Source organism: Ascaphus truei, unplaced genomic scaffold (genome assembly GCF_040206685.1).
Source record: "Ascaphus truei isolate aAscTru1 unplaced genomic scaffold, aAscTru1.hap1 HAP1_SCAFFOLD_987, whole genome shotgun sequence".
Classification (NCBI taxonomy): Eukaryota; Metazoa; Chordata; class Amphibia; order Anura; family Ascaphidae; genus Ascaphus; species Ascaphus truei.
In genome coordinates, this window is record NW_027457327.1 from 47,222 (window position 1) to 70,509 (window position 23,288).

Below are 23,288 nucleotides of genomic sequence, written 5' to 3' on the forward strand. Positions count from 1 at the left end.
TTCTTTTTAGAGAGAACAGGCTTTCTCCTGGCAACCCTTCTAAACAAACCATACTTGTTCAGGCTTTTTGTAATTGTACTGTCATGAACTTTAACATTTAACATGCTAACTGAGGCCTGTAGAATCTGAGATGTTACTCTTGTTTATTTTGCAATTTCTCTGAGCATTGCACGGTCTGACATTGGGGTGAATTTGCTGGGATGTCCACTCCTGGGAAGATTGGCAACTGTCTTGAATGTTTTCCACTTTTGAATAATCTTTCTCACTGTAGAATGATGGACTTTAAATTGTTTGGAATTGGCCTTATAACCCTTCCCAGATTGATGGGCAGCAGCAATTGCTTCTCTAAGATCATTGCTGATGTCTTTCCTCCTTGGCATTGTGTTAACACACACCTGAATGCTCTAGACCAGCAAACTGCTAAAACTTCGGCTTTTATAGAAGTGGTCACACTTGCTGATGATCAATTAATGAAGGGCATTTGATTGGCAGCACCTGTCTGCTACTTAGCATCTTAATTCCTATTTAAGAAATAAGGGTGAACAGTACTTAGTTTTTCACGTATAGCTTCTCCCTTTTTGCTTTATTTTTGTTAAATAAATCATGACACGGTGTAATATGTCAGGTGTTGTTGTTCATCTGCGGTTGTATTTACCTAATTTTTAGACCTGCTAAGGAACAGATGATTATTATTTTGTCCTGATATGTAAAACCATGGAATTCAAAGAGGGTTTACTTTCTTTTTCACATTACTATATAAATATATATATATATATGTGTGTGTATATATATATATATATATATATATATATATATATATATATATATATATATATATATATATATATATATATATATATATATACAGTATATATATCTGTGGTACAGGTGTTATAAATGCAAATTGTAATAATATCATATTTGTTATTTTAAAATATATCTAAAGTGACATTGAAATAATCTTATGACCTTTCTACTTCTGAATGTTTTCTGATCTGACCCCTTTGGAGAATTTGTATAAGAGCTCCGAATTACAATCTTCTTTGTAACATATTTCTTAAAAAGCTCCAGCCAGCCGACGTATTCAATTGTTCCCCCCAAAAATATTTTAACGTGGATATTTTGAGGCAGCTAAGCTTGTCTGGATGATTTGACAGTGATTTTTTTTTTTTGTAATAAAGAAGTTAATTTTTTCAACCACAGCTAGAACAGGAAATGCCCCCTCATGTCACCTCAGTCAACAATTAGAGACGGTTCCTTATATTATGTGATACAGCCATAGAAGCAGCAGGTAAGTCATTTAAGCTTCCAACTCCGTAATTATTATTGTTATTATTCAGTGTTATTTTTTTTTTAAAAGTGCCTAATTTTCAAATCTTTCTGTTACAAGAAAGTGGAATTGTATATATAAAAAAATAAAATAAAAAAAAGTAGCTGTACTGTGGGTGTTGAATATATATGTGGGGAGTTATATATATATATATATATATATATATATATATATATATATATATATATATATATATATATAACTCCCCACATATATATTCAACACCCACAGTACAGCTACTTTTTTTTATTTTATTTTTTTATATATACAATTATATATATATATATATATATATGGCAGTCTGCACTGGTCACTATTTTTTTTTTGCATTTAGTTTTTTTAATCTGACTCTTTCCAGAGCCGTTTTTTATTTTTAAAATCTGATGCTCCGTCCAGGCAGTATACACGATATAAAAGTGCGTCTCAAGCGCATATAACCACTCTCAAAGGAAATATATAAAGTGCACATGCACAGTGAAAAATAATCACATCTATTAAAGTGCAAGTGAGTAAAAAAACAAACACAAGACTTTCAAGAGGAACCGGTGCGGTTCCTTCAAAGGGGATTTTTTTAAAATCCCCCACAAAGAAATGGCAGTAGTCAGCGCGCAAACAGAATCCTCGTGAATGACACATATATATATGTGTCATTCACGAGGATTCTGTTTGCGCGCTGACTACTGTCTTTCTACTGCCATTTCTTTGTGTATATATATTGCACAAAGAAGAGAAAAGTATCATATATATATATATATATATAATTAGTGCTTGCTAGAATATAGCAAATGATAACAAGAAATGAATAATTGAGTCATTTAGAGTGTGTGCAGGTGAAAATCCACATACATGCTCAAAACATAAATCGTGATTTAGACAAAAAGAAATTGTGCAGAGTGATTGACAATTCAGATACAGTGAGTGAATGCAACTACTGTGAAAAAGTCCATGTGATAAACAAAGTTAAAATCAATATTTCGATGAAGGATATTAAGTGCGCTGTGACAGATCGCAGCTTCTGGGGGATGAACCACATCCACGGTGATCTATTTAGAAGAAAAGAAGAAAGAGGCGCATGCCACATACTGCAGCATAAATTTGTGTTGACATATAATATCACATTAAAAGGGATCATGATTGGCACGCACACACACACACACACACACACACACACACACACACACACACACACACACACACACACACACACACACACACACACACACACGCACACACACACACACACACACACACACACACGCACACACACACGCACACACACACACACACACACACACACACGTGTAGTTAGAACATGCACATTTGAGAGATATAAATGCTCACCAAAGTGGTGGTCATCTGTTGCAGTCTTGTATTATACCACAGGGAGGGCTGACATCCCGCTGGGTGGTCCGGAGTCTTATATCAATATATCAATATGGATCACTACCAGCACAGCACATGGTAGAAAAAATAATACAAGTATTTACTAAGTCCAACAAGCAAAGATTTAGACAGACATTTCAGTCCCTAGGGGGACCGTCTTCAGGCACCGAATATTTACATATTTAATGTGGCTACCTGAGGACCTGGAGGTAATGAAAAATGTGTTATTTTAGCACTACCAGTATTTTTTCTTTCAAAAGCAGGACATGCTCAGGGAGCAAGACACTAATATTATCTGAGTTCTGGAGGAGACTGCCGCTTTGAAGTCTCTTGTGTTTTTAACGAGTATTCACTAATACATGATTTACCTACGTAACCTCACGTTCCACTTCTGTTTTAATTCAGTGGGTGTCAGAAATGCACAGGAAGTCAGCCGCCGAGATTCTTTTGCGATGGCTCCGTCTCTCCATCCTACTGCCTGGTAAGAAAAGACAGACAGATGATCGACAGTGTTTGTACTCAGGTCAATTCCTTATAGGCTCAGAGATACTGACTAATTAACGTTTTTACTGAAAATGAGTACCGCTTTGCCTATAGCCCCTGTGGCAACAAAAAGAAGATTAAAGGGCGGAAGGTGGTAAATCTTGATAATTAACACAGTCCTTAAACAAAATAGACAGAGCGAATCCCAAACTCCTCTTATTGCTCTGTACAGTATACTCCTGTCTCAATAACGCTTCCATATCACTCTTCCTCTCCCCCATAAATGTCCATCTTCCTCTCCTCCCCACGTTACTCTCTCTTGTCCTATGTTACTCCGACTCATGTCACCCTCCCACCTTACTTCTGCCACTCTCACTCTAATGTCACTCAATTCTCTCTGTCACTCAACTCCCCCCACCCCTATGTCTCTTCGTCTCATCTTTTTCTCTTTCTCAGGGGCTTAAAAATACAAGAATAGTTTTTATGACAGGTCAAGACTCTCCTGTTTCTGTGTTGATCTAGAAAGGGAGCTTAACCTGGGGCTTTCACTGATGACCCAATGAAACAGAAATATGTATAGTTAGGAAGACAATACCCAGATCATGGGCTGTCAGCCTCAAAGAAAACCTTACATTCCTGAAATATCCCCTGTGAATCACAGAGAGAGGTGACAAACAGGTCACCCATTAGTTTGAGGGCTATTTTAAATATGGGATTCTGTGCCTGACAGTAATTTGCAAGAATAACAAATAGATATTTGTAGCTGTTGCGATTACAGAAATCATAACGTACCAAACACTTCACGATTAGGAAGGGCAAGAGACAGTCAAAAAAAAGTAATTTCTCCAACAAACACAAATAGGGTACATACAATTGGCTCAGTAAACAAACAAAAGGTTATTTTGCATGTGGGTCATGGAAAGCGTGCGAATACATGCAGATGAGCATAAATTCAGTAACTGAAATAACTCTACAAATGTCACTCCAAATCCGTTTATTAACTGTGAATCTGTAGGAGTTATTTATCTAGCAACATACAAATGTGGAATTCATTACCCATGGAGACTGTGATGGCAGATACAATAGATTTGTTCAAAAAAAGGTTGGACATCCTTTTAGAAAGGAAAGGTATACAGGGATGTACCAAATAAGTAAACATGGGAAGGATGTTGATCCAGGGAGTAATCTGATTGCCAATTCTTGGAGTCAGGAAGGAATTTATTTTCCCCTTATGAGATATCATTGGATGATATGTCACTGGGGGTTTGTTTGCCTTCCTCTGGATCAATAAACTGTAAATACAATACAGTATTAGGTTATAGGATAAAGTATCTGTCATTTAAATTTATCATAGGTTAAACTTGATGGGCGCATGTCTTTTTTCAACCTCATCTACTAAGTAACTATATAATACCACTGTGGCCTTAAATATGTAAGCAAGACCCAGAGACAATTAAGGCGACGGGTTCTCGAGTACATTGGGTCAGTTAGGAATTCACTAGATACACCTCTATCTGAACATGTACAGGAACATCATTCAGCTAATCCCAAAGTTCTATCCTTCCAAGGGACTGACCGTTTGACACCAACTACAAGAAGAGGAAACTGGGAGAAGCAGCTGCTTTAATGCAAAGCTAAATAGATCTTTAATTTAATCACTTTATCCCCTAACGGTCTAAACAAAGGATTCATGTTCTCCCCCTTCATAGGCTGATCTCATAGAGATTACAATGTAATATATAGTACTGGCAGTCCTCGTTTTACAATGCTTCGTTTTACAACGAATGGCTTATCCAACGCTATGCAATGTATACCTATGTTCATTTTTACAACGCCAAAATGGCTTATCCAACGCTCTTACGACGCTTTGCAAAGTTGTTTATGTGTATATAATATATATACACTGTATTATATAATATTATACTATATAATATATTATTATATTATATATTATGTTATATTATATATATAATACAGTATATACACTATATAATTTATGTGTGTGCTGCGTATCATATTGCCTGCGTAAATTTTTTGGTGTATTTTAGTATTAAAAATGCCTTCAGGAACAGAACCTTTCATTTAACCAGTGTTCCTATAGGGAAAACGTGTTTCGCTTTACAACGTTTCGCTATCCAACGCCATTTTGAGTAACGCATTGTGTCGGATAACCGAGGTCTGCCTGTACACATATTATAGCAGTATATATAACAGTATATAACGTGTGTGGGTATGCACTGTATATAACAGTATATTACACACACACATATACATACATACATACATACATAACACTATATAACGTGTAAGTCAGCAGTGTATGTAACAGTATATAATGTGTGGGTCAGCTATGTATATAACTATATATAATGTGTGTAGGTTAGCAGTGTACAGTATATAACAGTATATCACTTGTGTGGGTCAGCAGTGCATACAAGATTATATCACGTATTGGGGTCAGCAGTATAAATAACAGTATATTACATATGGTCATATCAATGTCAGAGAGCAGCATAAAGTCTTTCACTGTCAGGCTGCGTCCATGGTGACTGCAGCCGTGTGGAGGCGCGCTGAGGCTGAGGGAAAGCAGGTGCTTTCCCTGGCCTTGGTTCGCGTGCCGTCCGTGGGCGTGTCGGGGGGTGGGCCAGTGACGTCACGGAGCTGGTTCACCCTCATTGGGCGAACCGCTCATGTGACCGGCCCTGCGCTCCCGTGAGCGCTCAAACTAAAAATGTAATGAGACCTACGTTTCCGCACGCTGCGCGAGCCCCTGCTAAAGCTGCTCTCATTACGGCTGCAGGGGCTCACTGCCAAGCGTAAGCGCGCCTCAGCACGGGTCAGCGCCTAAGTGCTGACCATGCCCGAGGCCTCAGAGATACCAGCAACCTATTATTGCATGATTGCTGGAGACCTGTGGAGAGGAAAGTAGAGTGATTACGTCCCCAGTCCATTGTCTAGTTTTGCCATCCAGCACTGTACAGGAGACAGAGCTTCCTTCTCTACAGTTAGGATAAAACATTTGTATTGTACATACACTGTGTCACACTGTGAGCTATATAGAGGTCACTGGGGGAGTTCACTTCTCCCTACACTCAAAGTAACCCGAACAGTGGAGGCTCAAGTTCCTGTTTCCACCTAACACTTTGGCTCTTGTCCTCAGTTGGGACTTTGGAGCAGCTACCTCAGGAAGTTCACAAGAAGACTGGAGATTCACTTCTTCTTCCAGGACCAGGAAGAAACGAGAACCAAATCTTCAACGTAGAGTGGAGGCTGAACAAGGAACAGAAGGAAACGGTCCTTGTCATCTTCTCAGCTGAAGACGTGGTATACAGTGATGTAAATTACACTCTCCGCATCTACTTTGTCAAGCCAAACTTCTCCACCTGGTTACACAACCTCACTGTGCAGGAGGAGGGAACGTATACTCAACTCATCCGTCTGCTGAATGGAACGCAGCTGAAAACGAAGATGTTAGTTACTGTAACTAGTAAGTTTATCACTCCGTAATTCACTTACAGGAGGATACCAAATGTGTTGTCTTCAAGAGGCTCCCAACTTGCTTAATTTGCTCGATTGTCTCATGCCATACAGTGGTTAAGCTACAGACAAGGATTTGGGGTAGTAACATGCAAATGAGCATGTGTCTTTTTTTTAGCTTCCTGTGAACCATTTTGTACATGGATTGTCCCCTAGAGCTTTTGCCTGCTACTTTACACAGTTTGTAGAAATAAGTTTACGACAAGGATTAAAAAGTTGTCTCTGAATGGGTCCACTGAGTCTGCACTTCCTTGTCCCAGGCTGACCATTACAAACAGTTTAATGCAGCAGGCAAAGACTGTAAAGAAACATCCATGGTTAAAATGCGTAGGAAGCCAAATTCAGATACTGTAGTCCAAGTCTATATTTGCATGTCACTACCCAGAATGCTTGTCTGCACCTTAGCTACTGTGTGACATGTGACAGAGGGGTGAATGCAGTAGTTTTGGGGATGTGTGGAAGAGAAGTACAGTATACACACTCACAGGGCTCTATGGCATAGAACAGAGACATTTGAATAGCGTTGAGTGTTGAAATCTTTTGCTTGAACAATGTGAATAATTCACAGATGTCATCTCCTCTCAAACTGTAAATCCTGGATGATTTCTGCAGGCTCCATCTGGCCTTGAACTGAAACCACCAGCTCCTCCTCCTTCACCAGTACTATTCTCACATCAATCTTTGTGTGTAATCTTGCTAGCTCTGTTTTATTTATCTACGGTAACTACATACAGTACATGCATGATACATGTTAAGGCTGAGATGCCTTAAACCCCAAGCGTACCTACATTATTTGGCTGCCAAAGTGTTAAAAAATAGTGGTACTGAGTCTGATTTAAAGAAATACTAAATGGTCTGAATAATAATATATCCTTATACTTGAAAAGTAGTGGCACTACAGGACTGTAAACACAAAAAGACAGGCTGAAGGAGTAGGTCGGTGGTGGTAAGGACACTGCCTCTGAAATGGAAAACCCAGTTTGAATCCCAGTGGGAAGCCAATGATCTAATAGGTTCTGAGGTTTTATACAGGAAAAAGGGCAAAGTAGGGAGTGGGAAAGTGGTTATTTTGTGCTGTCAACTTCCATGTTTCTGTAATGCTCACGGTATCAACTTATCAATGAGCATTCATATCAAGACGAGAAGACTGGGGAACTTCTTGAGTACACGAAACATTTTCTGGACCTTCATGCTGGGGAAAAGATTCAGCATGGAGATCCAGACAATTTTTGCTCCGGAGAAGATGATGAAAGAGCATGAAATAGTCGAAATAATCATTGAGTAGGAGAATTAGCTGGAAGACCACATGCTGTGAGATAGTCTTAGGCCCGGGCCATAGAGGTGTGGGGAGAGCAGAGGCGCGCTAACGCTGAGGCTCGCCTGCATCAGTCAGCGCGATTGCATGGACTGGCAGGCGAGCCAGCGTGCGCGAAGGGAGCCGGGGGGAGGTGGTTGGAGGCGGGGCAGTGACGTCGCTGGGCCAATAGCCCGCGACGCACTGACGTCAATGTCACGGTGCCGACGTCACGGCGCCGTGACGTTGACGCTGGTGTGCTGTGATTGGAGGTTTTCAGCCGACAGCGCGCTGAAAAACAGCTTGGCGCTCGGCTGAAACCTCCAACTCGTCAGCACGCCTGCGGACGCTCGCGTGAGCCCCCTCTCAAGGCATCCTCATTGAGGATGCAGGGGCTCAGCGCGGAGCGTCCGCACGCCTCAGCACGGCCTGTCCATCTATGGACACGGCCTTACAGTCGTCCAAAGTGACAGTCAAAGTGACATTGGCCTGTACCAGAGAACTCCTTCATCAAAGAGGAACGGCATTCTACACAGATTGCTAAATGACATTCAAGACCAAGATATCTTAAGAGCACATACTGTACCTCTCCGGGTCATCAAACACAAAGTACATTTCTTTGTGGAGCAATGTCTCACCGCACATACTGTGCTGAATCTTCATAAGCCAAACTTCATTATCTCAACAGTCCCAGCTCTCTTCTAATGGTCGGACAACATTTGGAACTGGGATCTGGATACTGCTGTTGTTTTTATCATGAAATGTAGTAAAAGAAAAAGTTAAACCACCAACAAAGATGGAATTTGACAATCTCACTGCCACCCCTTTGTAGTGAGCCAATAAATACACTGTAACTAAATGTATATTGTAATTGTGAAGCAGTTTATGAAAGCGCTATGTGAAATAATGTTAGTATAGTTATACGGAGCAATTAAAGGCATTAGGAAATAGTTAACCAGCAAATCCAAGGTGGGGTAACAGCAGGCAATGCATGTGGTGAAGGGGTTAAGATGATGTGTGTTTTCCGATAGTGTTAGGAAATAGAAACAAGTGGTCGTAAAGATGGTGTACAGGAAATAGTGGTTATATACATACTTCTACATACTCTGCATTCTCGCAAGGGCTGTGTATCAAGGGAAGCAGGGTCCTGCTTTGCGTTAAAAAGTACATTTACATTTATCAGAGTCTCCCAGCTGAGAATCTAGGGAGAAAATGGAGCCAAAAGGACTGTACCGGATTTATCAAAGTAAAGCAATCAATGAGGGGCTGCGTTAAAGTTTTAGCGCAACAGAGGAAAGAACGTATCTTTGCAATGTTACAGAGGACAAAACGACAGGTTTTAGCTACATTGTGCCTGTGAGAGGAGAATGTGTGGAGTCAAATGTGACCCCTAGGCAGTGTGCTTGTGATACGGGGTGTATCATAGTGCTGCCAACAGCAATGTAGAAGGTGGCAGTAAGGCCAGGCTTGGGAGGACGTTTGAGGACCTTCGTCTTTGACATTTTAAGTTTGAGTCGGCGGAAGGGCCATCCAGGATGATATAGCGGAGAGACATTTACAGACTTTGACCTGAACAGCAGGTGTAAGGTCAGGGGTTGAAAAGTACATTTGTGTGTCGTCAGCATAGAGGTGATATTTGAACCCACGAGATGTGATAAGGTCACCTCTATAGTGTATTCTCCACAGAGAGATTGAAAGAGGAGGAGGTGTTAGCAAACAAGACACTGAAAGTACGATGGGACAGGTAAGAGGAAACCAGGATAGAATGGCAAGTGGTAGAGGGATAAGAAGTGATCAGTAGCGACACATCCTCCTCTGTGACAGCGGAAAAAGAGTCAAAGAAGGCTGGAGGACAGTTACAAAGGGGTGCAGAATGCGAGGAGGATATAAAGGGGGCGTCTTGATGTATGGAATCCACCTTTGTCTTGAAATAGACCGCAAAGTCCTGAGGTGAAATGCAGGAAGAAAAATGGGTAACAGACAGTGGACAGAGTAGAGAGTCAAAGACAGAAAAGAGTTGGCGTGGGTTAGAATTGTGCATGTTGATTAGTGATGAAAAGTAGGAGAGTGGGGGGGGGGGGGCAGAGTAAAATGGATAACATAAATTTGTAGTGAAGGAGGTCTGTGAGAGTATGAGATTTCCACCAGAGGCACTCAGAGACACTAGTGCTGGAACGCAGAATGCCTGTGTAACAGTTTAGCCAGGGTCTCGGGTTAGGCTGCGGCCACAGTACCTGCGCTACATGCGCGTCAGCGAGGCTGGCGGCGCGTGCAGCCGATTCCCCTGGTCTGCAGGGAGCTGCAGACCAAAAGACAGGGGGGCGTGACAGGGGAGGGACGGGGGCGCGGCCGTGACATCACCCGGCAGGTTCTCCCTCATTGGCTGAATCGGCGGGGGACGTGGCTTAGCGCTCCGTCGCGACTCCTGATCACAATTCTCTTGCGAGCAGGAGTCACTGTCGGCAGAGCGCAGCGCCCCCCCCCCCCCCACGCAGAGGGCCCGTTTCCATTGTGCAGCGGCTATTGTCCTTGCAGCGTCCCCAACAGCGGGCGCTGCAGTAGCCAGCGGGGACCTGGCCTTAGAAGGGCGAGAACAGCAGAGATAAAGAGGAGAATGTAGATCAAGAGAGGAGGTTAGGGCAGAGTTGTAGTTCCTGACCAGGTTGTCAGAGTCTGGAGCAGAGGAGTGAAAAGTGGAATCTAAAACTGGTAGGTTCATAGAGTGCAGCTCTCTGTAGAAATTAGGTGTAGATGGAGGTGGAGAAGGGGAGAAGCGAGAGAGAGAAAATGAGATGAGATGATGCTCAGAGAGCGGAAAGAGGGAAATGGAGAAATTAGAGAGAGAAACCAGGTCTAGGTAGTGGCCATCTTTGTGGGTGCTGGCTGCAGTCCATTAGTGAAGGCCAAAAGAAGAAGGGAGGTTGACAGGAGATGGATATGAGGTTAGAGGGGTTGTTACCAGGATGAGTAGATGTTGTATGTGGGAGGCGAGGACAAGAGCATGTAGAAATAAGGCAGGGGCCAGGATTGGGAGAGATATTCACAGAAGCACGGAAAGAAAGAGAATGTGTGAAGATGATTTGTAGGGGTGTGTTTAAGTGCAGGAGATATAGCTGTGTAATGTTACAGGGCGCAGATAGGAAAGTATTCATGTCAATTGAGAAGTGGAGATGGAAGGAAATAAATATTAATGGAGTTTAGAGACATAGAGGACTATTCAGTTAGCTGCGATAAGCTGGCTGCCATATCGATCGGATTGGCATGTTCGTACCTCACGGTCTGACATTTGTGTTTTCACGGTATTCAGGAAGATTTGTCGCAAGCCAGATACCGTTTGGTAGGAAAATGCCAATACTGATCGACTTAGCAGTTTCTTTTTCTAAGATCTATCCATACGATCTGCCTGTAGCCTGTAAGCTTGGGGAGCGCTCAAAATAATGTGAATTAAGTGAAAAATAAGTGCAAAATGATTATCAGCACTAATGTAAAATTTAAATAAAAATAAAATAAAGTGATTGAATGACAAAGATAATAAACCATATACTGCTTGGTTTGTTTCTTCTTTAAAGTAGCTACAAGGAGCTTAGTTCTTCCTCCACGGATCATAGGAAAAGAAGAAAAACGGATCCAATAGTGTAGATTATAAAACTTATATTGGTACAAACAATAAAGCTTTAAATGTTAAACTCACATTTTAAGCCTATAAACAGGCGATGTATGGGTTTCTTTAGGTTTCTTTTATGTGTCCCTCAGATCTAGATATTAGTGCATTTGCCCATAAAAAATAAAACATTAGCCAGCCAGCATATAGTAAATAAAAGTTGTACTTACCCCAGGCAGGATAATGGCCAGTAACCCCTTAATTACCTTAGCAGGTATTAACCGCTATGGTAATTAAGGGATTAACCACCCCCTTTCCCCCTGCTACCAACCCTGAAGGCCTAACCACCCTCCCGGGGCAACTACTCCCATTCCCCCACATACAAATAGGAAAAAGCACTAGTAGCTTACTCAGGAACTAGCCGTGTAGGTTGAAATTGTTCCTTTCTTCTCTTATATACCCAGTCCTGACTAATATATTGCCCTTAATTAATCAGGTGGTGTGCTACAATGCACCTGATGATAAAAAAAGAATTGAGGGACAAGCATTAAATCCTTCTTTCTTGTTGAATATATATTCATATAAAGGACAAAGGATATTAAATGGTATCGGACAAATTCATTATTGACAAATCCAGTACAATAAAATATAATATAATTAGAGCAGACAGTTGTAAAAAGAAATTAATTTGAGATGAAGAAAGTCTTTAGGATTAAAGGCAGATAAAAGGCACTGATTCAATAAATGTAAGAATATAAATGTAAGGTACATTATATTCAATTAGCACGCGTTCAATGTCACTCATATTACAGTAATTAATGGACTGTGTATTGTGGCAACAATAGGAATATGCCACAGGTTAGTTAGAAGACATTGTCTGTATAACAAATACTGTATGAAGTACAGACATACTGTCTGTATGAAGAAATACTGCATACAGTATGACCTCGCAAAGTCATTTGATTTGATTGCAAACGCTAAAAAGTGGGCCTCAGGAAAAAGGGAAACTAAGTATTTAGTCTACTTGTTGGGGAATGGGCAAGAACCCTACAGTAAAGCCAAATTATTAAGACTAAAACCTAGGACAGGTCTTCCCTGGTCCTAGCCAGCTATTTTTGCCAATGTATACCCTACTTCTCTACACCGACTGCCCCTCTGATGGAACTGACTAAAAAAAAAAAACACTACAAATGTGGTTTGAATGGAACACTGTCAGAGGACTTTCAAGGAAGTCAAACGAAATGCTGGACCGGTTCAAATTAGACAGGTTGGGTGCATGGTTTGAAGGGCCATCGTCAAAAAATAGGATGAGTGAGCATTGGAAACAGTTTTTGACAAACACCCAATTTATCAATAGGAAAATCTGGGAGGAAATACTAGAAACTAATATATAAGGGAATCAAGGACTCAACAGGATAAAATGTTTAAGTGAAAGGAACTAGAGTGATACGTCGATACAGTTAGAGTGACTTTGAGTTAAAGTTAGGATTTAGAATAGTTTTTTTTAATTATTTATTTTTATTAGGTTTATTGTCTATGTCTGTTGTATGTGGAGTTGGGCCAATCTCCTATATAGCAGTGCTAAGGTAATTTGTATCTTCTGAAGGAGGAAATAGGGCCGAAAGAAAAAGGGTAGGAAATGAAAGATCACAACCAGGTATGAAGCATTTTCAAGATCGGAAGCTAAGTATAGACATAGAGCTGGGTGCGACAGTCATGGCTATAAATTATACTAAGTGTATTGTATAACCAAAAGCTGTATAAGTAACACATGTACCAATATAAGATATGATTAATGCTGTAATGTGAAAGATGATATTTTATGTATGTGTGTGTTCGGAATAAATAAAGTTTAAAAAAAATTCTAGTCATTTGGACGTTTCTTTTTGGAGGTTAATATTAAGAGCCTCGGACTTGTTTTATTTGTTGAAGTATGTCAGATCAGAAAATAGGCTCGGCAGGGAGATTTAAGGCCTAGATATTGTAAGGACAATATCATGGGAAACGAGTGCTAGTTTAAAATTTTGGTCACCAATTTGTATACCGACGATTTTTGCATTGTTTCTAATTTGTTTGCCAGTGGTTCTATACAGAGGGCAAATATAAGTGGTGAGTGCCACTCTTAATTTTTATTTGTTTGGAAGGGACGCCTTGGAATATCCCCTTGGCAGTGTGATCTTTATATAGGGACATTATAGTTCTGAGAAACGGACCCCAAAACCAAACGCCTCTAGAGTTTCGTTCATATAGGTCCAATCTATACGATCAAAAGCCTTTTCTGCATCGAGTCTGAGCAGAATTGAGGGGACATTTGATTCACGGGTTTATGCTGTTGTGGCCACTATGCTCCTGACCTCATTCGCTACCTGGCAACCCAGAATAAACCCAACCTGGTCACCATGAATAAGGGGGGGAAGATTTGATATGCGCCTGTTGGCAAGTATTTTTGAGAATATTTTGATGTCCGAAATAATTAATTAGCGAAATTGGGCGATAGCTCCCACAGTTCCTAGGGTCCTTCTCTTCTTTGTGGATCAGAGATTGAGGCCTGTAACATATTTGGGTTGAAAGGAGTCCTCCTGGATTGAGTTGAGGGACTAACTTTTTTGATAGTAATGCTACTTTTGTTCCATGCAACACGTTTTTAGGTGATTATTTCCACCCAATTCTCTTGTTTTCAGCTGGGCTGATGGTGGATTCTCCCAATGAAGTTCACATGAAGGTTGGTGACTCTCTATTACTTCTGGGAAAAGATATTAATGAGTCTTCCATCCTTAATGCTGAATGGATGCTGAAAAGAGAAGGCGAAAAATCCTCCATAGCCGTTTTTTCTCAGAACTTCAACCCCTCCACCATGAAAAACTTTTCCGGGCGTGTTTCCTTTTTCAATGGAAACTTCTCCATCTGGATCCACAACCTGACCGTTGATGACGGTGGAAAATATGTACAAGATGTTCGTCTTATGAATGGCAAAAAGTCAAGTCATGAGTTGTTGCTCACCGTGTCCAGTAAGTTTGAGATCTTCATTTCAAGTGCACATCCTTGCAGGTTTCAGAGATGAGTGATTTACCCAGAACTCGTTAAAACCTTTTAGGAAATATGTTTACATTCACCAAAGCTTAATTCATATTCTGTTCTTCTTGTTCAATATTAATACATTTTTGCTACATTATCAAATTTCAAATGTTGGCAAAATATTTCCATACTTAAAGGTAAAATGAAAACGCCCTCATTCTCAATCCCCCTCCCAAATAGATGTTGTTGTTTGGTGATTCGTGGCAAACTTTACCATTATCGTAACTTATATGATCACAGTTTTGGGGTGCAAATTACAGAGTAATACGGTGTGTGTAAAGAGAAACAAATAAAGCTAAATATTTGATAAGTACAATTATTGGTTAAACACCTTTGGCTATGGATGAACCCACTGCCAAAGGTCCTTTCTGAAGGCGAGAAAAGTGGAGGAGAAGGAAGAGGAGGGGTGGAACAGTCCCATGTAGGACAAAGTGAACGAATGAAAGTAAAATGCATAATTTATTATTATTATGGTTTGTTTGTAAAGTGCCCCCATATTCCGCAGCGCGATATAATGGGGCGTAGGGTTGAGAGGTTTCCGGTTTTGAACCAGACAGCCTGGTATTTTGCCCCTGCATCCGGTATAAAATGAAAGGTAATACCGGACATGTATGTGTCTTTACTTACTGAGCCACTCCTTCTCCCATGAAGAGATGTCATGTCTGATGGACTTAAACGTGTCTGTGAATTGGTTAAAACTAGGTGATTATGTCAGTACCTTACAGCAGGGGTGCGCAAACTGGGGGCCTCCGCACACACGCCGACCGGCCGCCTCTCGTCTCCTGCACCAGAGTGCAGGAAACGCTATAGGGATGGCGACTGCTGACGTCATGTGGTCATGTCGCCACCACTGTAGCCCCTACTAAATCCGCAGCCTTAGGCATAGCACGGAGACAGAGCAGGATGGCCGGGAGGAGCGTGCCCCAGTGGTCTGACCCGGAAGACTTTCTTACGTCTGGTGTCTATGCTGCTACAGCGCGCTGCTTCCCTGCCGCCCTGCTCTGCCTCCGTGCAACTCCACTGCCGGTTGCTCCTCTGCTTAACTCTGGCGGCTTTCCGCCGCCGTTATCATCTCCCATTGCCCGCCACTGTCACCACCCTGTACCCCAGGTAGACATGGAGGAGGGGGAGAGAGCTGGAGGAAGTGGAGGAGGAGAGGGAGAGAGCTGGAGAAGGAGAGAGCTGGAGGGGGAAAGTTGGAGGAGGAGTAGGAGGGGGGAGAAAGCTGAGGAGGAGAAATGAGAAGGATGAAGAGGAGGGGGAGAGGAGATGAGGAGGGGAGAGAGGAGATGAGGAGGGGAGAGAGGAGATAAGGAGGGGAGAGAGGATCAGGGAGAGGATGGGGAGGGAGAAAAAAAATTGCAGTCGGTATTATCTTATACTACTATGCTGATTTATTTAAAAACAAACCTATAACTTTTGTCATATTTTACTGTTTTAAAAACGTTATACCGATTAATAAAAAAAAGTCATGTGATTTGAATTACATCAGGCAGGGAAGGCCGACTAATCTCACGGATGAATAGGGGACTCGGAGTAAAAAGTTTGCTCACCCCCCCTGCCGTACAGTAATATTATTGTTCAGACCTCACCTAGAATCCGTGACGCAGTAGTTGATATAGCCTGCTGTTCTCTTTCTCAATGCTTAATGCTCCTTTTGCTGTTTTGTGCCTTGCAGTGCCTGTCTCCAATGTCACTGTGTCATCGAGCTGCTCCTTTCCTCGTGCAGGGGGAAATGTCACCCTAAGCTGTGACAAGATGCAGGGGACTGCAGTGACCTACACATGGCACTTGTGTCAGAAGCCACTGATGGAGGGTGAACGCATCATACTGTCCCCAGATAATGCCTCCCTCACCCTAACTAACCTCCAGGAGTTTGATGTTGGCATCTACCGGTGCCTGGCACGAACCAGAGTCAATGAGGAGCATAAAGACTTTGCACTGCAGCTGTGCCAAGCAGGTAGGACATGTGCCACACTCTGACTGTGCCAACTCCCTCAACTCTCCTTCCAGGAGAATACAAAGTGAAGGGTTGAAGAAAGTTGGGGTAAGAGGAGTGCAGAACATTGATAATCCACAAAGTGTTTGTATAAACATCAGGGACCTCCTGAAATATATGAACTCCCTATAGTGCCAGTGGGGACCAGCAACGTGGTACAGTAGGGGCTCTGGGACTGAACGTTTTAACTGAGACTCCCACATTACATGTTACTGTCCCCTGTCTGTCTTTCTGTCTCTGTTACCTCTGCTTTCTCTCAAAGTGATTATTACTTGTCACTGTCCCTGCCCTTATGTCCCTTTCCACCTACAGTAAGTGCAGCCTTCTGCTCCAAATAAACCAGTAATAGATTTTGCAATGCATCAACAGACGTGTAAAAATGTATCCTCAATGCCAGTCTGCTGGGAAAGCATCAGAAACACAGGAAGAAGCAGATTTAGTAGAGCTGTGATTTCTAACTCTTCCCTTTATCTCTTTTTAACTTCTCCTAGAACGCCACTACAGGTCATGGGATTACTATGGGTATTTTGGGTACCCCGGATACCTCGGATATTTTCTGATCATTCTGTTTGTCTGCAAGAAGACAAGAAAAGTGAAAAAACGTAACAGTAAGAGAGGTATATTTATCACTACTTCCCTCCAATCACCACAATGTCTATAAAATCTATCATATTCTCATCTTCTCCCAATTATCCTCAGCCATTCCCATTCTCTCCTTTATTTGATTGGTAATCAAGATAAACAGCCTCACCACCACTTTAATTGCTGTTTAATCATTCTGGATCAGTTTAAGCTTCTACCTAACTTATGATAGACTATTTATAGTTGAACAAGGTGAAACTGTCTTGCGCTTCGGTAGTTGGTCTCTGCACCTAAAAGGTGTCAATAGAGTCACTAGGGGATGTGGAATGAGGGTGCAATGAGTGACCTCTACTGTGACCGGAGTTGGAGGGGAAAACCCTTACCTATGTAGAAGCTCCGGTCTGGGTCCTGCTCTCGTCTACTCCTGGAAATACCGCTTGCAGCCTTCTATGGAGATGAATAGCAAGAAAGAAGAACCGGCGCAACTGCGCATGACAAAGATCCAAGCTACTTCCGGATGAATTCACAAAACTTTATTGGCACATGACACACAAGGCTACACCACGATCTCCCCCTCAACGCGTTTCACTCTATAGAACAGCGCTTCGTCTTGGAGTGGGGAGACGTGGTCTAAGCCTGAACATTTAGCTTAAATGTTCAGGCTTAGACCACGTCTCCCCACTCCAAGACGAAAGCGCTGTTCTATAGCGTTGAGGGGGAGATTGTGGTGTTGCCTTGTGTGTCATGTGCCAATAAAGTTTTGTGAATTCATCCGGAAGTAGCTTGGATCTTTGTCATGCGCAGTTGCGCCGGATCTTCTTTCTTGCTATTTATAGTTGCAGGGGTCAAAATAAGGAATGACAGTGACATGTTGAAGGATTTAACACTTTTGCCCCTCAGGAAGCAAAGCAGTTCGAATCTTGGTGATTGATATGATGGTAGGGGTAGATTTAGCTGTTTTTAAAGGTTATGCCTGCCATTACCCCTACCTATCAATTATATGATGTATTTATTTATGTATGTACAGTTTATTGTAGCAGTCCATATATGTTCTTCTTAAAGGATGTAAAACATTAATGTACATTAATGTACAGCTCGGTTCAAGAATGGGGACCTGTAGGGGTTAACTCTCTCTTCCAAACTGAGCTGTAATCACATCAGTTTGGGATAGTAGGCCTGCACACTGTGAAGGGATTAGGCCCATTGTTGAGGAACCACCTGCTGAGTGACTTGCTCCATCTGAAAGCTGTAAGACCTGTGGCTGTATCTCTATGGTTTGTCGGTGGAAGGGGATTGTATCAGCACTGACCCCATTCAACCCCATTTCTCTCATCAACCGGGTCCAGGACCATGTGCAGAGACCAGGAATATTGTTCCAACCAAGACTAACTGCCATCTCCCTGATTTGGACAGGGGTATAAATACTCCTTCTCTGTAGCCTCAAGAGTCATGCTGGAGTGGATATTCTTGGTGAAGGCTGTGTGATGACAGGGGACTGGCAGAGCCTCTGTAAAGGAAGAGCTCACAGGGAGTCTGCATAAAGGAACTGAGGAGACCCAATGCAGGGGTCTGGAGCATCCAGTGGAGCTGTGTGTTGTGTGGTCTGTGTGCAGCATTGTCCGGCGCTGTTTGGAGTGAAGCAACGGTCGTGAATTTAAAACTGCTAGCCAGCGGAGAACAAGGCAGTGCTGCCCATACTACAGAGAACAGCGTTGCAAGTTGGGAACGTGTATCAGGGTAAGCTTCCAGACGGAGGTCCCCACATCTAGGACTTTAGTTTGATTGTCCAGTTAGCACAGTTGGGCGAGTTTGTATGCATGTTTTATGTACTGGAAGTTTGTGGAAACTTTTTCCAATAAATTCACTTTTGTTCAACTCTGCAGTTCTGTCTAGTATATTGATCCCTAGTGTAAATTGTCCTGGTCTCCTGTGACAGGCTTTTTTTCTGGTGGCAGCGGTGGGATCGCTAGGCTCAGCACCGATATTCTTCTGGGAATATATGTCCTGAGTACAGTCTCAATTTTGAAGACTACAGAACTCTGAATTACAAACGCTCCACTGCTCGGACACACACCGCATCCCATTCCCTGTAGTTTAGTCGACGTATGGATGAGACTACACAGATATCGACTAAGTATCAGTCCTGGACCAAGGACAGGATCGCACTCAGATGTGAGGTGTATGGAATAACCTCTGAGAACCGTGACAAGAAACAGTTGCTCACCGACCAGGCGCTCTGTGGTGGGAGCAGAGGTCTTGGGCAGCTGTGAGACGGTTGCCAACCCTTCCGGACTACGAGAATTGTCCACCAGCTTTAGTGATGAGGCGGTGGAGGCTCCAGCGGTGCTACCCACAGTTCAGGTTACCTGTTGTTGTTATTGACACCTTGAAGTACTATGAAGTAATTATTTAAAGTTCATTTGTAAACATGGTGAGCTAAGACTTGAAAGGGGTTTGTTTTCCTCTGGCTGCACTCTTCTGTAGGAGTTTGTGCGTGCAAAGCTCACCTCTCCTCCCTCCTAAACTCTATCAGTTCTAACAGACAGGGTGGGCTAGCGCAGGGGTGCACAAACTGGGTGGTGGCGCACCCCTGCTCTTTAAAGAGCTTGAGACCGAGCAAAAATGATGGTCCAAACGCTTCCATAAAATGTTTCATGAAAAAGCATCCCCCCCCTCCCTTATCAGACATAATAGGGTTCCCTGGGAATTTGTATTTTCTTCTCTATCAATAGAACTATAAATATACCCAATTAGAATTTAGCAAAGGTTCGATGAACATATGTCATTTTTAAAACTAATCTACTACTGTATATTTACGATGTTACTAGGTTACTATGTCGCTAAGGTATAAAGTTGCTAAGTTACTATATTAGAACAGAGTAGATCCAATAAGGATCAAGATTCCCCACGATTGCACTCAATGCCAGGATTGATTTTAAAGACAACAATGGTCTACCAGAACATTTTTACTGTAGATCAGTCAAAGGACCCATTGGGATTGGAGCATTAGAACAAAATAATAACATTTTATTACATCAATAATAATTCAACACAGTTTAGATTAAAAACATATATACAATATTAAAACTTCCCCGTAGTGGAGTGGATCATAGAGTATTCGTTTATGATAGTATACTGTACACCTAAATTAGGTTCAATAAACTCAGAAACCTCTATAATTACATCAATGACAAATCTGCAATAGTTCCTGCTCATAAGTCTCAGTAGATTCTGGACTTTATATAGAGTGGATGTTCCTTTATCTTAATAAATTTGCAGCAAATCAAGGTAGTAATTTATAGTGTGAATTCAGTCTCTGGCTGGATCTACCAAAGTAGCCACAGGGTAGTAATGTCAAAGAGACCGTTAGCTTGGATGTGAAAGCGAATGCATGCCTGTCTGTATGTTACAGTAACCAAATTTGACACATAGATAGCAGCAGCAGTAACACGTGTTGCAACAGTATATCCCAGATAGGAACCAATAACTGTATCTCACTGGTGTGAGTGTACCATGTCAGGGTATGGCTGTGATGTAATCTTCATGTCCATGCAGTACACATCAATAAAGCAGACTTGAAATATATACAAACGTTGTAAGCCTCTCACAACTATATATCTGTTAGTATAGGGGCCGGCTACAACGTAGCAGTACTAACAGTGTATGCTGCAGAAGGATAATGGTCTCAGCAGACCAAATGATCAAATGAAAAGTAACACCAAATACAAGCCGTAATGGTAGCCGTGCAGGAGGATGTCGTCACTCCAGGTGACGTCACATCACTGAGTGCAATCATGTGGGGAATCTTTTGATCCTTCTTGGATCTACTCTGTTCTTCTATTACATATCTCCATGCACCTGCTTTGCCTTTTATATTTACACTACTAGGACATACCTAGCCAGAGGGGTCTGATTTATCTGCCTGTTATAAGATAGGGCTGGGACCCGCTGCGCCCGGTGCCGCGGGCGGCCACGTGAGCGCAACTCACTATTGCTGTTTAGCCTCACGATCCGGTCCCAGTCCCTCCTCACTGCCAACTGACTACGTACTGTGACGCGTCAGCCAGCAGGGGATACAAGAGAATTGTGTTCCCGTGCGACGACGCGTCACATGGTACGCGAGTCAGCCAATGGGGAGGAGGGGAGGGAAGGAGCTAGATGGGAGGCGCCTTGGGCGGGGAGCAGGGAAGGAGCTGCAGGTTAAAGTGTGTGTGTGTGTGTGTGTGTGTGTGTGTGTGTGTGTATGTATATGTGTGTGTGGGTGTGTGTGTGTGTGTGTATGTATGTCTGTAGGGGGGTGGACGGCACCACGATCAGATCCCGCCCCCCTCCCTTCCCGCTCAGGCTCCCTACAGACCGCATATCGCGGTCTGTGTCTGTCAGCGCCCCGCCTGTCTGCAGTGCGGGCACTCTGACTGAGGGAGCGGGGCCTTAGCCTAACTATATTAGTAAGTAACCATGCTCCTTAGTTATTATGCAGCATAGTTAATGTGTTGGTAAGTTACAATGTTACCAAGTTATTAGCAGCTTAGTTATTATGTTGCTAAGTTACTATATTGCTTCTGCCATATTGCTTATTCCTATGTTACTAAATGACTATGTTATTAAGTTACTATGTTACTATGTAACAGCTGAGCTGTCTAGCAAAGCAAGGTCTCCATTACAGGTTGGATTTGATCCTTACTTTCTATCTCTTGCAGACATGGTGTATGAAAACGCCATACCTGCTAAAAAGCGTCCACGGAAGGATGTCAGCGCTAAGTGGCGGCGGCAAGTCACCGAGCCATAGAGATGAGGCTGCCAGAGTCTGCAAAGCCCCCCGTCTTCAAGCCTGAGCTCAGATAACCTTGGGCGCATGCACTTACGAAAGAGAGCTGAGCTGTAGGGGAGGGGGAGTAAGTGGGTTAAGTGATTCTGCTCTGGAGTTTGGGTAGAAAGAGAATAAGGGATTGGGGGTTCGGGTTCATGTTAATACAATAGCACAGCTGTAAACTGGCATATACTGTACATCGTTAAGTAAATAAATGGCAGCTTCTGCTCAGCTAAATGATTGTAAGTAATTATTTGTGGGAGGGGTGCATACTGGGATCGTAGATAATAATAGAAAAAAGGAAAAAGTAATCCCTATAATGCTTGCACTCAACCTCCTATTTTTACTAAAAGAGGTGAAAAATTTCACCTCCACTAATGTATCTTTTATTTTGCACAATTTGTCTTAAAACCTATATTCAAATAAGCGTATCAAATCAGTTCTATATGTAAATGGGACTGATTTGACAATAATGCCTAGGATAATTCATATATATTTTGGTAGCCACACACATAAGTGAAGATAATAAACGTTTGTGTTAGAGAAATTGTGTGGTGTCTACCGTGAATCCCCAAATTTAATAAAGTGCACTATTAATGTGCAAACATATATATAATGTTGTGCAAGTAGTGAGGAACAGTGAAAGATATTAAGTAAAATAATAAAGATAGTGGTGTGTGTGGTTATTTGTTCCCTTCTTTGCTTCCTAATAAAGTTTGTTCAAAAAGCAAACAGGATGTATTCTCTTGTTTTCAATCATCTACTATATATTTCTTAAATGTCTGTATGTTTGTCTGCATGCCCTGTGTCCCTAGGGCCAATCGCATTGCACCTTTAGCCTGTCACTCCACCTCAACACTGTCCCACCCCTCACCACACTGTCCCACCCCTCACTGACTCTCATTGGCCTTCGGCCAACACCACTGCCACACTGTCCCACCCCTCACCCCACTGTCCCACCCCTCACTGACAATCCTCACTGCTCTGGGGCGACCTCTCAACCCACAAAACCCTCACCGCCTGCTACCACAGATCAGGTACAGAATCTCTATATCAACATTCACCTCCACACACCGCACGAACAAGCAGCGCAACACTGCCTCTTACAAACCCCCCCCTCCACCACCACCCCCCCCAACCTCATGCACCCCCCCTCCACCACCACCCCCCCAACCTCATGCACCCCCCTCCACC

At 42.4% G+C, this 23,288-nt stretch overlaps 1 protein-coding gene across 1 annotated transcript; it reads left to right on the top strand.

The window, feature by feature from the left end:
- The first annotated feature begins 1,013 nt into the window (after positions 1 to 1,013).
- Positions 1,014 to 22,783, top strand: LOC142486778 (cell adhesion molecule CEACAM5-like). The gene is made up of 7 exons (XM_075585231.1): positions 1,014 to 1,291; positions 3,119 to 3,194; positions 6,357 to 6,683; positions 14,310 to 14,636; positions 16,382 to 16,663; positions 17,194 to 17,319; positions 21,985 to 22,783. The coding sequence occupies exons 2-7, from the start codon at positions 3,131 to 3,133 to the stop codon at positions 22,071 to 22,073; spliced, it is 1,215 nt and encodes a 404-aa protein (XP_075441346.1). The 5' UTR covers positions 1,014 to 1,291; positions 3,119 to 3,130; the 3' UTR covers positions 22,074 to 22,783.
- The last annotated feature ends 505 nt before the right edge of the window (positions 22,784 to 23,288 follow it).